The following is a 15688-nucleotide window of genomic DNA, read 5'->3' as shown; positions in this document are numbered from 1 at the left end:
AAAAAGATAAATGTAAAGTGCACAGTATTATCAAGTATTTCATGGCTGATTTTTTTTGTTTGTTTTGCATATTTTGGGGGTTTTATTTCCCTTTGTTTATAATGGTAATTTGCCTTCCAACTTGCAGTGTTGGATAAAAATTTGGCAAATGTCCATGGACATCATCATTTATCTGTCTAGGGCCCGGGATATATTGAAAGAACTAGTAGTTTGCAAAGTTCAGAGAGTAAACTTCAGCACAAGCCTCTGTGTTGGTTCCAGATTACATCTGTAGCGCGATTATCTCAGTGTCATATAAAAAAATAATTGTCTCTAACCCATTTTTATAGAAAATGTAGGTAATTTCTGGCTTCACAGAAGCATGAACTTCTCCCTGCATTTTTATATACCCGTTACACTGTGTGATGGCACTTGCACCAAGTATAATATTTTACTACTACAATTAGGATTACAGAGATAATTGCTTTTTTTAAGGGAAAACCTAACCCCTTACTTTTTTATTCTTTTAGATTCTCACTTGGTTTTTGGTGACAATTAGCAGAGGCCAGTACGAGTCTCTCCTTGTAGAATATAATTTTTGTAGCATCCCAACCTAACATCGTCTAAACATGCGGGGGGAAAAAAATAGTTCAGCCGGGTGTGTGTTCTTTACTTCAATTAAACTCACACAGTTGGATACTGACTGTTGCCAAAACAGTAATATAATTTATACATTATAGTCCACACAGTAAAACTACACTAAAAGTCATTTAACAATATTTATAACACCATAAAATACAGTGTTAAAATATATGAACTGCAATATGTACCAAAATTATAAAATTTGTTTCTCATCATCAGTGATTAAAACCAGGATCATTGCTCTAGCCTCAATACCCACAACTCTGGTGACAGATTAGAATTCAAATCTTAATGATCAATTTACAATTAACAAGATAGAAGTGAACCAAATTAAACCAACCATTATATATAACGAGACCCAATGGACTCCCATTGTTCCTCTGAATTACAAAACGCGAATCACAGATACACAAGGGGCAGTGTTAGACATCGATCCGCAAGCCTAGCAACCCAGAAAGTGACAGTGATGGGAAAAGAAAGAAGAGACGCAAACCACCCCGTAGTCCGGGGTTCTGTCCTCCCTTGCTGGCCTGTCTCTCCAATATCGGAGTGCGGAGGGGCTGCAACCCGGCCCAGGCTTGATTGCCACCCCCCCCCCCCCGCCCCCGCAGCGGGCAGAGGCTCTCTCCTCCCCGCGCCCATCACTTCTCAGCTCTTCCCAGGCCGAGGTCTCAGCCCTGCAAACTGCACTGCAAACATTTTACTGCTGATTCATCCAAGCGCCTGCGGAGAGGGAACACTTCCCTCACTTTGATAAACAGGAATCACAGTTGCACCAAAGATATTTCAATAGCTCCACTTACCACCCTCAGAAACAACCCCAGGACTGTAATAAGTCCCTGGGGTCCCGGGGAATAAAGACGAAAGGGTAGCTAAAGTTTACGAGAGCGTCAACTACAATCAGCCAGCGTGCCTGCCTGGTGCCAATTAAAAGCAAAACGGAATTAATTGTCCCGTCTTGTGGTCAGAAACCAGCTCTAGCAAATGCACGGAATCGGCAGTTCATTTTTAGTTCGAAATTGGGCCGTGCCATTCACGAACCCTGGAGTTACAGATACCACCCAAGCCGTGTGGAATGCGCCGGGCAGAGAGTACCAGGCTGATCACTGGGGAGGGCTCGCAGACAACGGGAGCTCAGGGCGCTGCCGTAATACCACGCACATGACTTGGGGAGAAAACACGTATGACGGGCGCACCCGGAGGGACCGTTTCTAAACCCCTGCACAGGGCAGCCTGAGGCTGGGGTAACGAGTCAGAGCTTCCGCACAGTGAGCCCAGGCTGTCAGCGTTCCTAGGGACAGCATGGGCTCTGGTCAAATGGCCAGATCTGCGAGTGAAAGAATAAAGCTTATTATAAACGGTGTGAGCCATTCGGTTAGTCCGGGACTTATAAATAATGGAGAAGTCCTCGAGAAACGTCCCGAGTAAGGAAAGGGGAGCCGCAAAAATTGTTCTTGATTGTTGAGTAAAACAAAATAAATGCACTCACTTTGAAGAAAAATTTTACTGTAGTATTCTGAGGGAAAGCTGGCTCGAAATTACCGTGAGGTTTCATTGTGGACACTGAACTTCCACAAGGATAACACTTCAGGAAGCTCAAGAATCTCCAAGATTTTCCTCACCTCAAAGCACAGGAAAAAATCATTTATCCCCAAAGTTTAGTACAGGGTGTACAGAAGGCTTCTAGAGGGCTTCATAAATTTATACTCTTTATTTAAAAAGAAACATTCAGGGCCCTTCAAGTTATACAGGTGAATTCAAAGCAAAAGGTAATGTCAAAATCAAATGACACATTTTGTACGAAGTTTGAAAATGTCATCCTTTTCGTAGAGGGAGCCAGAGGGAAAAGAGACTCCGTGGACAAGAAATTAAGAGTCAACAAATGACCAATCTTAAAATCAGTTTATCGTATCTACCACAGTCTCACGAGACACACAAAATGAGTATTTTATAAACTTCGGGGGCTCTTAAAAATTTTAACCATAATAACAACTTTTTGAGTGTTTACAAGGGCTAGGCCTGCCCTTGTTTTGGATAAACTTGCAAAGATGCAGCAGATGCCATTTTAATTCTTCAGATTTACGAAACAGGCCATCCCAGAGCAGGACTCCAAACACAACCGGACCCACAATTTCCCGATTCTGCTTTGCCTTTAAAAAGGCTTTCCTTGTGATATAGACTTTATGTCTGTCAGAATGGCACTCAGACCCTCCGTGGAAAAGACAATAATAGCTAGGTCAAAGTCAAATCCAAACTGGCCGAGTCAAGACCCTGAAAACCGTGCCATCTGCTGTGGTTCTGCTCCTGTGTGTCAAACCCCGTGCAAGGTGCCTTCCATTTTTGCGTATGCATATGTGTGCACCTGTATATTTCTCAGTATTTCTCATCCCCACAACAATCCTGCAACACGGTTTTAGAAATGTCTTAGGGGCGCCTGGGTGGCTCAGTCAGTTAAGCATCCGACTCCTGGTTTCGGCTCAGGTCATGATCTCAGGGTCAGGCTCCACACTGAGTGTGGAGCCTGCTTGAGATTCTCCCCCTCTCTCTGCCCCTCGTCCCCCCAACCTTCATATTCTCTCTAAATAATAAATAAAAATAAATTTCAAAAATATACATATCTTAGGGATGGAGAAGTTGAGGTTTGGAGAGATTCAGCATGGTACCCAAGGTCATGCGGCCAGGAGGCAGAGTAAGATTTGAACCGAGTTCTTTCTGGATTCCAAAGTGGTTTTCACTGCACCCTGCCTGTCATCAACGCAGGAACAGGTTGGGACCAGAGCCAGGTCAGGATACGAGGGATAAAACCAAACTTGTTTCATTCACTTAGTAAGTACATACTGTGTGCCAGGTACGCATCGGACAGACAGAAGCACGCTCAGTCGGCAAAGCGCTGGTCAGGAACTGGAGGAATCTGAAGCAAGGGGAGGGGGCTCGGGGCTGAGGCTCAGTCTCACTAGATCAGTCCAGGATAAATGGACAGATCTAGAGCAGAAGAAAGAGGGCCCAGGATGCAGGGCATAGGCAGACCCAGGCTCCCAGGCTTACCCTCACACGACGAGCATGCCTACTTCCCCATGGGAATTTAAAGAATATTTTTTCTTTTCCAGACTTTCTCATCATAGCTGCTTCAGCCTGGATTTTCTTTGGTAATAGATGTAAAATTCTTACTTCTTACTCTTCTTACAAGAAAGATCATAGGCCTTGGAACTAGAAATATCTATACTAGAACTCTAGCTCTCCCACTTCCCAGCCATTTAAACACTGCCAGTATTGGTTCCCTTACATGTAAAAGAAGATAATAATTCCTGTCTCAAGTTGTAAGAATTAAATAATATATATTGAGCATATAGTACACCTCCTTCTCCTTTACAAGCTGCCATTTCCGGAATTATGTCTCCTTAGAGAGTAAGATAATTAATAGTCAATCACAAAGAGATCTTAAGATGACACTCTTTTAAGTCCCAGATCAACGCAGTTTTTTCTTAAATTGTAATGGTCCAGGTTTTTTTTTTGTTTGTTAGTTTCTAATGAATTACTTAGATTTGAGCTTATGTGAGGCAAATCAAATATTTCTAGTTAGCAGCAACTACTGGTGGTATATTATGAAGGTCTCTCCTATGACAAAATCATTTGGGTTTCCTTGTCAAACTTCTTGAAGATATCTGGTATTTTGGCACCCTGAGCTTTTCTCTACCCAAATAAGACCTTTAATTAGTATTTGCTATGAAGGTGCACATGTCAGAGCACATTCTGGGAGCTTTGTAGGAGCCTCTGCTTTCCTGTGAGCAAAAAGAACTGGATTCATCATTCCTGTGATTCCCCAAAGGATTCAGGGATGGGGAGTCCAACAGCTAAGCCACTCATTGATGCAGGAACCCAAGACAGAGCTTGGGGTGATCGGATATGCTCTGATTCTCTAGGAATTCTTTCTGAACAGGATACCTGAGGCAGAAGTTTATTTGCTGAGCCCTACTGCTTGCTCTGTGTAGATCAAAGTGAAATTCAGAAAAATACACAAGAGATCTATAGGTTAGTTTTCCATTGGGTTGTATTTTAATGGGACATCTGATATCTGGTTTGTTTACATGAGTGACACCTTTTATAATTCAATTTGAAGTGATTCTGTCCAATACCATTCATTTACAAGAGGAAATCATAGTTGAAGCAGGTCAAGTAAATTTGTCTGAGATTACACAGTTATTCTCAGAGCTGAGATGAGAACTCAGGCTTCTTATCATTTAGAATATAAAATCATTCATTCATGGAAATAACCTGATTAGGAAATGTGCAGAAAATAATTCACAAAGATCCCAATTGATGTATTTTAAAATAGAGCAGTGTACCTACAAAATGAATGACAGTTGTTCTAATAAAACGAATCAATTTTAGGAGAATGAAAGGATGGTTTGGTTTTATTTACTGTCTATATGGACACTTTAGAAAGTGTGTGTATTAAGAAATTGTCCATTCAGAGGAAATATTTTCACAGGAAATACATCAACACATATCTAATGTTGCCATCAGCCTCAAATAGTGGAAATGCTGTTTTTTTAAGAAAAAAATTACAGTACTCACACAAACAGTGCTCAGTATTGTATAAGTATTGTATAATATTACCCACCTGCTTTTTGTAGAGATTTGCTCCAGTTTCTTGGCTAATGTACAGCACTCTTCCTTTAACTTTATCAAAAATGTATTCTGGGAGGTCAGCAATGAATACTGTTCATTTTCTAGAAATAACAATAAACCCCCCACCAATATAAGATGTTTATGGTTGTAACTCTGGAAGGCTTCCATATGTAGACCAGTCAAAGTTCTAAGACCACTACCTATTTCCTATAAGCCACTAGGTCAATTTCAGTGTCCTCAAAGTCAAGGACCACTCACCTGGCAAGACACTAAATTTGGGAAGCATTAATTTTTCTAATAATTACACCCCGGAAACAGTTTGAATCATACCAGCTCGGGGGAACATTTCAACGTGTCGATAAAGTGTCAGATTATGTCAAGTGGAGCCATGGATGCTTATGTCTTTGTAATATGCACGATATTGTATTTTTATTTTGACAATTTCACTATAAACAGTGTCAAGAATGATCACAACTAGATAATTTGCAACTTTAAAATAACAGAGGAACTCTCTTCTATACTGTAATTCTTGCTTTATGTCTCGTATTTGCCCACATATATCTCACTCTCCCCACCTCTTGTATATGCTTCTTTCATTATGAAGGTAAAATAACAAAATTTTCCCTAGAAGTTGGATTTCATTGTCAACAGTACGAGTATCACTGAAGATGTGGTCAAGAATTGAAGAGAGCGTGGGATTTTTGTGCAAAATAAAAGGAGTATTCTTAAGGTGGTCTTAGCCATTAAATCCTCTCACACAGCACTTAGAGATTCTGCCCAAGACTCCTTGATCACTAGAATCCTGCAAGCAGGAGGGGCAAACACTAATTTTTCCTAGAATTTCCTCCTCTTCCTTTTAGTGGAAAAACACCTCCCGAGTCTGGGAAAATGCGGGAGGGTATCATGTGGGTCAATATGACATTTGCCTCTTTATGAGCAAACGGATGACTTAACGGAGGTTACTACCATTTCTCACCTATAGGATGAGCACTCCCTTTTTTACCCTGTCATCAAATACAGCGTGCACGAGATCATGTGAAAATTATCTTTACGTGTCAGGCTTTCTTTCCAATTTCAGCCACTGACTGGCAAAAAGCATAGAGCCTACAAAGCAAAATAAATCAAGGCACTAGAAATTAAGCAACACTTTTCTGGAAGAGGCAGGATCAATTAAACTTTTGTTTTAATAGGACAATCAGCTCAGAGTATGCGGTGTGGAATTATAATGACTGACGCAGTCTTGTTTTGACTCACACTGTCTGTGAACACACAACTCGAAAGTGAAAGGAGCTACAGAACGCTCCAGCTGAACGCATCGAACTGCCTGCTTCGAACAAAAGTGCATTTTACTTTCAAATGAAAGGTAAAGAGTTACTGGCCAACTCCGTCTGCGGAACAGCACCGATGTGATGAAAGATGGCAATTTTTAGCCAAGCTGCCAGCTGTGGTCAATGCCTTGTATTAGTGAATTTTCACAGCGGTTTGAGAACTTGAAGAATGCAAAGGATTAAACATCACTCTAGATTGGGCTGGGGGAGGTGGGGAAATTATACAAATGCTAAAAATGTTCGAAGCTGCAAAGATTAAATAAAGGAACATATCAATTTGGAGCCACTGAATTACATCCAGCTGCGACAGTGAATTAAGAACCGATTAATGGCTAAAGCTTTTCTCCAGTTTGGATGCTGAAGCAAACTCATTAGGCTTTTAGAGGAGCTATAATGTGTGTACTGTGGGAACTGTTCAATGCTATTCAGGAGACTCTCACTGTAAGCTCAGAGCATTTCCCGCAGAGCTTCTGATGCTATTTTTTTATATAACATGTGTGCCTGAAAACCCAGCCAAAAACAAGCCCTTTGTTTTTCTACTTTGTTGTGGTCTCTCTCAGCTTTACGTTTCTTGAACACAGGTAAATAAACTCATAATCCAGATGGTGCAACAGATGTGAGAGCAGCACTCTGAAATCAACAGACAGTGGGCAATACTTTCCATTTTCTCTTTTAAACGCTAACTAATATGTAATTCGGAATCTCCGGTGTAGTTAGCATCTGCTCCCTTCGGCCAGCCAAAGGTTACAGGTGTTCCTGATGTCATTTCACAGTAAGGCGTGGGCCTGGCTTGTGAGCCAGTGCCCAGGCTCTAATCTTTCCTACCACCTACCAGTTCTGTCGTGCTGGGCCTCCATTTGCTGTATCTTCTGTGTCAGCTCCTGCTCTCTTTGCTGGGCCTGAAGGGCTTGGGCCTTTGCTTCGTTGCTGAAGCTCTGCTGAATGCTATCTTTTTCCAGTCTACAAAGCAGAGAGGAGACAGACAGAAATGTAATCTACACACGCACCGAGCCTCACCATTTCCCCTACAGACCACGGAGAGCTGAACGCAGTAAATTGTGAAGCAGAAGATAACAATCTTTGTCAGACCCCCTGTCCCCCCCCCCCTCCACCTTCCCAGCTCCCTCTTCCCTCCCACCATCCCCCCATCCACCCTGGCCCCCTGGGGGGAGGAGAGCCAAAGGGCCTTTCATGCTGTGTTTAATACATGCCATAAATCAAAACAGATTCAAGGATACAACTTTAAAAATCAAGAAATCGTGATATCCGAATACTGGTATTTCGTAACCTGAAAACACAAACCTCCTTTTCAGTAAGACTGTCAACATTCTGGGCCACCATTCCGGGCCACCATTCCGTGTTTTAACTTTTGAACGGTCCATATTTCCTACAGATCTTGCAGTGCTATGAACGGCACAGTTCAATACACCACAACTTAAATTCTTGAAACTCAGCTTTGTAGACCACCTCTGCTTTTCCTCCCCAACTTAAAATGGAATCTCAGATAGAATGTAGGGGATCCTATCCAGGAGCAGGGAAATGGTTCTGCATTTTTCGTTAAACATTTTCACATACTAGGCCATGTAATGGGAACAGAAATCTGACTACGAGCACGAGTAACTTCCCCCAGCACTTCTTAAAAGACCCCTTTGGTTCACATTGAGGCACGTTTGCAGGATGAGAATATTCCACAGTCCAAGACGATGTGGTCCCCGTGGTGATGGGATGACCGACCCAGTGAGATGGGTCATTCTGCTCCTAAAGTGTTTCCTAAAGACAGAAAGTGCCTGAACAGCTAGAAGACAGGACCACGCCTCTGACAGCGACACTGGCCGCCCCCCACACATTAGGTTGGTTCCTTACACTCTAAACACAGGTAAGTGAAACGAGGGTTTCCTTTAATTAACTGACTTAGTTATTTCTAACTCCTATCTCCTCGTGGGCATTTCTCATCCGTGCTGTTTTAGTTTACTAATTGAGATATTTACTGCCTTGCCTTTGCCAAACTAAAAATAAACAATTCCATAAAGCTATCACTAGTCGTCTACATACCGCTGTGGAGCGTCGATTCATTGGCTTCTAATTATAAAGCAACATAAGGAAAGTCTGTATTGAAACTGGTCAACGCATGCGGTAATGTTGTAGTATAAAAGTTCAGGAGGAATCTATACCCATACCTCACTCAAACGGAACATTAAGAGTCCACGCTAAATGTGAGAGAAGGTCCCTTCTGGTGCATCTAATAACAGCCCCCCCTTGGACTTGCTCCAGGGTCTTCCCCCACACTCAGTTCCAAACCGGTATATTGCAACAGATACACTAGGCCACTCTTTGCCTTCCCAGTCACACCATGCGTCTTCTGCCCATGGATCACTGCATATGTCTCTTTGTTTTCCTGGGATGGCTTCCCCCCTGCGTCCTGTTCCTCCCTTGCACCCCTACGCCCACCCCTGTCCCTCTGCTCAGTGAACACTACTCCTTTAAGGTCTGCTCAAAATTCTCCCCTCTCCTTCCATTCTTTCCGAAATTAAGTATTCTTTCCTTGATGACCTTAATATATGTTGTAAATGAATACATCCCACTAAGACGGCATTTGTCACACTTGACTTACTGCTTCTTGTCATCTCTGTCTCTCTAAATCCGGAGCCCGGCTCAGGATTGGCACACCAGCAGCGGGCAGTGAATGCTTAATGAATGAATAGATGTTCTTAGACCCTTGCCATTGGGGAAGGGAAGATGCTGTCTTTACCGAGCCTGGAGAATCTGCTCAAGGCTAGAATGAGGAGGCAAAAACTTTTCAGACATGTCAAAGAGAAGAGTGCCTGGAAGAGAGTGGTTCTAGTGGCTTCGCCAGCTGGAGACCATGCTGCGCAAGGAATCAGCCTAAAAAGAGCACTGTGGACTCTTCCACTGAGGGACCACCCCGAGGTCAGACCCCTGGTTACAGGCAGGGAGATGTGAGGCTCTGAGACCACTAATAACCAGGTAGCTGGACAGTGCACTGCTCAAAACCAGCATCCATTGGAGAGTGAAAAGGAGCGCTACTGCTAATCACATCAGGACAACAGCCATAATCGGGGCCACCCTTTGCAAACCAGGGCTATGGTTCTCTTGCATAAAGGGGTTGCCAGTCTTAACATCAATTTTTAGCATGAGAAGTTACCTCATAACTGATATTCTAAATTGACTATGGAAAAAATAACTATCGTTATCGTAGTTCTCCTTATAAAATAAGACAATTTAAAAGGATGCTTACTGAGTGGGGCACCTGGGTGGCTCAGTGGGTTAAGCCTCTGCCTTCAGCTCGGGTCATGATCGCAGGGTCCTGGGATCGAGCCCCACATTGGGCTCTCCGCTCGGCGGGGAGGCTGCTTCCCTCTCTCTCTCTGTGCCTGCCTCTCTGCCTACTTATGATCTCTGTCTGTCAAATAAATAAATAAAAATCTTAAAAAAAAAAAAAAAAGAATGCATACTGAGAAGGCTAGGTGATCCAGTCATGATCCTGGGGTCCTGGGATGGAGCCCTGTGTTGGGCTCCCTGCTCACCAGGAAGCCTGCTTCTCCCTCTCTCTCTGTTCCCCACCCCCCACCCAACTTGTATACAAGCTCTCTCTCAAATACATAAATAAAATCTAAAAAAAAACTCAATGCTATACCAACAAATGTTGTATCATACACCGAGTTTTGTTTCTTGAGTGCTTCTCCAATTTTTATTCTATTTAAGAAACATGTTGTTTTGTAATTTTTAATTGAGGTATAATTGACATATAACATATTAGTCTCAGTTGTACAACATAATGGCTCGATATCTGTACATAGTACGAATGATCACCTATAGTCTAGTTAACATTTTTTTTCACTGCATAAAAACACAGCATAGCTTTACTTTCCTATTTCCTCCCTCCAGCCCCCTTTCCTTCTGTGTTGCCTTCTCCCCTCGCAAGTTCTTTCTGACATAGTAGGCTTTTTATAAAACCTTAGAATGTTAGAACTGAAAGGGAATCTCAAATCTGTTTAATCAAATCCTCTCACATTACAGCTGAAAGAAGACACAGGCTCGAAGGTTGCATTGTAAGTGATGTGAAGGCAGAGGTGGGATTTGAAATATTCTGATTTAGGGAAGCCTATTTTATGGCGCTCCAGAGGCAATGCAATGGTGGATTGAAAGAATTAATAAAAACCACTTATGTATCCAAGGGAGGGATTAGAGAAGAACCCAATTCAATTCGTTTAATATTTATCATAACTCTTATTATGTGAAAGGCACTCTGCTAGGCACTGGGTCAAACAGAGATAAATATGGCAGAGCCCTTGTTCCCGACAGGGACTTCAAAATGGCTAAAATCGGAAGCAGAAGGTGGAACACACCAAAAGAAATCTACAAGGGGGAAAGCTACCGAAGCAAAGAAAATGAGAGGCCAGTGCCAGCTGGGTGGGAGAGCAACAGGAAGGGTGGCTGTACTAGTCTCCCCCAACTGGGTTCCTTTCAGCTCTCACTCAGAACACTGACGATCTCGCTTAATCAAACTTGTAGTTAGCCGTCTTTTATCAACTGGAATAAAAGCGATGGCAGTAAGGAAGAATTTCTTGGTTGTGGTTAAAACAAGGCTGAAAGATTTAGCCATAATAGCTAAAAGCTGGAAACAATCTAAATGCCCACTAACCACTAGCTGGTTAAACTGGTGGTATCGCCTTGTGGGGCTACTTGGACTTGTAGGAATAAAAAGGAACAGCTACTGTAAGTAGCACACACGGGTGGGCCTCAAAGGCAGGATGCTCCGTTAAAGAAGCCAGACCTGAAAACATATTGTATGATTTCATTTACATGACATTCTAGAAAAGTAAACACTAGAGCCGTAGGACCTAAGAACAGGGGGTGTGTGTGAGGGAACGAAGGGGCATGAGGGACATTTGGGGTTGACAGAAGTGTTCTGTGTCAGGATTATGATGGTTTCACCTCTGTATATATTTCTCAAAATATTTTTTCTTGCACACCTACAACTGGTGATTTTTATTATATTTAAATTTACCTCCATAGAGCTGATTTTAAAAAGGAGCAAAGGCAATAGAATAGGAACATCTACCGTCTTCTCCAAGTTATTCACCATCACCAGTGGCCATATGTGGGCATGTCCACGTTTTCTTGATGACAGTCAATAGTTAAAGGAAGTACACAAGCACTGGACAGTCCTCGAACATGGATAAGTACACAGAGAGGTGCTGTCACTCCTTTTTTCCAATGACAGTTTGGGCTCATTATAGTCTCTAAAAATGTCTGCAATGATATTTACCATCCCATTAAAGAAATGGACTGAAGAATTCACTCTATGTTTTTGATCCTCAACTTTTTGTATCATTTATTATTTTAAATCCTGCTATTTTTAAAATGTTCATATCACAGAGCAAAAATGACTTATTAGATTTTTTTAAGGACATTCTAAATTTTATAGCAACATTGAAGGATTAAAAGTTTCTGATGATCCCAGGCGCCTGGGTGGCTCAGTGGGTTAAGCCTCTGCCTTTGGCTCAGGTCATGATCCCAGAGTCCTGGGATTGAGCCCTGCATCGGGCTCTCTGCTCAGCAGGGAGCCTGCTTCCTCCTCTCTCTCTGCCTGCCTTTCTGCCTACTTGTAATCTCTGTCTGTCAAATAAATAAATAAAATCTTTAAAAAAAAAAAAGTTTCTGATGATCCTAAAGTTCATCGATGAGTCTAGGACAGAAATGATAAAGGCTTCAAGTCTAACACAAGCATGGGGCCTATAGCAGTGGTGATTTGAGGCACCAATCCCATATGCCATGATTCTAGTTACCTTTTGACTAGGGCTGAAGTTGGAGTATTAAACATACAACCCTTTTGGTGAAATGGTGTTTCCCTTCCAAAGTACAATACCCAGAGCTCTGTGACAGTAGAATACTGGTATGACAAAATTATGAGGCATAACATGCTTACCAGCTGAGAGCCATTCTTGATGGCATTATAGAGAACAGCAGCAGGAAGGCATGGGTGTCATTGTGAGTTAAGACACATGATGTCCATGTGTCCCAACACTGGCGATATTCTCTTTGATCACTTGGTTAATATCATTGGTGTGCTATTAACATGTTTAATAACTGATTCCCAGAGGGGGGAAATTGCTTATTTGCAGTGTTTACCAATTTTCAGTGTAAATGCTTCTATTACAGCCTGTTTCAAGCCACCAACGTAACATCACAGAACAAGGAGTTAGGAAGAAATACACACTGTTGGCTTTCATAAGCTAGCATGAGCCAACCCTGGCACAACACTGGTTAGGTGGTCTCTCCCAAGCTTCTCCACTATAAAGTTATTATTTCCCTCTTTGTAATTCATAGGTAATTTGTTGGGAGGTGCTAAGACCATGCAAATAATTACCCTATTCCTCATTAAATTCTCACCTATGAGTTTTATATCCAATGGTGACTCTTCTACTCTAACTCTAACATTCTTTCTCACTTATTAGTTGACATTGTGCTATAAGAACGGGCTTTCCTTTCTCTCCCATTATTAATTCATTGATATTAGCATGGAGTCATGGATTCTTTTTTTACTCAGTGGTCTGTAATCTATTATGGTCTTTTTTTTTTTTTTTTTTTTGTTCAACTCATCCTAGATTTGGCCAGTGCGAACCCCTCCAAGCTGTTTCCTATATCTCTATTATCCCTATGAACTTCTTGGCTTTCAACCCCCACCAAGATGTTTCAGGCTCGTCTGGTACTATCTTTGTACCAGTCTTGCAATCAGCCTTTGTCCAAGGAACTCTTCTGCCTTTTAGTGGAGAATGGTATTTAGAAACCAAGATCTGTCATCAGGTGGTACACATTGCTACCTTGAAGTCTGCTCCTAGGTCACCTTAGTAGACAGGACCAGGATGGGAATAGACATATAAATGTATAAATATATAAGTATTTTTCCAAATATGTTTATACTAATAGTACATGTACATTCACACCAATCTCTCCAATTCTGATCCAACAACATACATAGAACCTAGTTCCCCTCTTTCCATCACTATAACTTTCCTCCTCAACAGTGAGAAACGTGGCTCCCATTATCTTCAACATGTTTACTCATTTGTTCAATCATGCACAGTATACACAGAAAGTACTTTCAGAATTGCTGATCTACTACAGAAAGCATATCTACTGTGAACTAGAATTAAATATTTGCTTACAGTTTTGTTTGCTTTGTGTGTTTTTTTAATTTTAATTTTTATTTATTTATTCAGTTTTACACAAATGCATACACACCATTTTCAGTTGATTTCCTCTGTTCTGGGAAAATTACATCTTGAGGGGCAATAGAATACAGTAGAAAACACACAGCTGTCGAAGAATGGCATTCACTTTCTTATTACCTGTGTGGCCATGGACAAGTAACTTTATTTAATCTTGGGGTTCTTCATTCAAATAGGGCAGAAAAAAATCCTACCTTAAAGGATTAATAATTTTAGTAAGTTATTATTTATTAATGCTTACCATAAGCTAAGCTCTTCACAGTTAGCCTTACATTTATTCCTCATACCAACCCTCTGAGGTAGATTTTCTTATTGTTCTTACTTTATAAATGAAGAAACCAAGGCCAAGAAAGGTAATATTACTTATTCAGAATCTCTTAGTTATTAAGGGGCAGAACCAGGAAATCCAGGCCAACCTGACTCTCAAGTCCACAGTACGAATCCTTATACTTCAATCTCTAGTTCATCAGGGGTGCAGAGAAATGAGAGAAGGCGAAAAGGACAACAAGATCATTGAAATAATTAGATTAACCCTAAGTGTGTGTCTTTTAATACCTATAATATCCATCTGGAGAGCCAAATTGCAAGATAGTTCTCCTTCTCCTTTTCCATTTGTCCCATATGTTATTGGATCACTTCCTCCTACAGTGACACTATCAGTTAGCTGTATCCTCCTTAAAGAAATTCATTGGCCTAGGGACGCCTGGGTGGCTCAGTTGGTTGGACGACTGCCTTCGGCTCAGGTCATGATCCTGGAGTCCCGGGATCGAGTCCCGCATCGGGCTCCCGGCTACGCGGGGAGTCTGCTTCTCTCTCTGACCTTCTCCTCGCTCATGCTCTCTCTCACTGTCTCTCTCTCAAATAAATAAATAAAATCTTTAAAAAAAAAAAAAAATTCATTGGCCTTAACAAAAGCACTGAAAGGAGGGCACCTGGGTGGCTCAGTCATCTGCCTTGGGCTCGGGTCATGATCCCAGGGTCCTGGGATTGAGCCCCGCATAGGGCTCCCAGCTCAGTGGGAAGCCTGCTTTTCTCTCTCCCACTCCCCCCTGCTAGTGTTCCCTCTATTGCTGTGTCTCTCTCTGTCAAATAATAAATAAAATCTTAAAAAAAAAAAAAAAAAAAGCATTGAAAGGTGCACAACTACGTCTCTGGACTCAACCTGGCCACAAAGTCCTAGAAGACAAGACACGTGTATCTTATCTGGAAGGTGAGTACCTAAAAAACAGAGACCTTGGTTTTGCTCACTAATTTATCCCAAGAGCCTGGAATGATGCCTGGGATATAGCTGTGTGGTCAACAGAAATTTGATGAATGAATAAATGAATGAATCAACAAATGAATGAATGAATGAACAAATGAATGAATGAGCAACTCTAGGAGATGGAAAGTACCAAGTCTCCACACAGGTTTAAGTTTCCTCCTGTCTACTGATCAGAAGAGAACAGGATCAGATAATCCCTACTTTGGCCAACAATTTGATTCAGTTTTACACTGGTATGGACAATAACAAAATAAAAACAGTAAAATTAGTAGACAACATGATGTCTTCCATGTTTGACAAGAACACAAAATCCTGTACTTGTTTACTGCTAACAGGGGCTATGCTCTCCTATCTGAGCAAACGTAGAAAAACTAGGATAGAACAAACCAGGATAAAAAAAAATACAAGAGGAGTAGCTTTCAGTAACCCCTACTTCCTCAAGTACGCAAAAATCCCCTAATGGCATCATACATATTTCCTAGAGTAAATTATTTCTATTTTCTTCACTGCAAAGTGTGTCAGAATTTTAAGTACAACATTGGAAGATGAGTTATCAGATTAGAACATGAGTCACTTCTAGGAAAGGAAGCAGA

The 15688-nt window shown here is 41.6% G+C and overlaps 1 protein-coding gene across 1 annotated transcript in view; it reads right to left on the bottom strand.

The window, feature by feature from the left end:
- The window catches only part of LOC111150884 (serologically defined colon cancer antigen 8), a 259368-nt gene that overhangs the window by 77812 nt on the left and 165868 nt on the right, over positions 1-15688 (bottom strand). Inside the window, exons 14-15 of the mRNA XM_022508562.1 lie at positions 7411-7538; positions 5243-5351 (exon numbers count right to left, since the gene is read on the bottom strand). Coding sequence (XP_022364270.1) covers positions 5243-5351; positions 7411-7538 — 237 coding nt within the window. The remainder of the gene's footprint in view (positions 1-5242; positions 5352-7410; positions 7539-15688) is intronic.

This window comes from Enhydra lutris, unplaced genomic scaffold (assembly GCF_002288905.1).
Source record: "Enhydra lutris kenyoni isolate GAN:26980312 unplaced genomic scaffold, ASM228890v2 scaffoldscaffold24, whole genome shotgun sequence".
NCBI lineage: Eukaryota > Metazoa > Chordata > Mammalia > Carnivora > Mustelidae > Enhydra > Enhydra lutris.
This window is presented reverse-complemented; position numbering and strand designations above follow the sequence as displayed.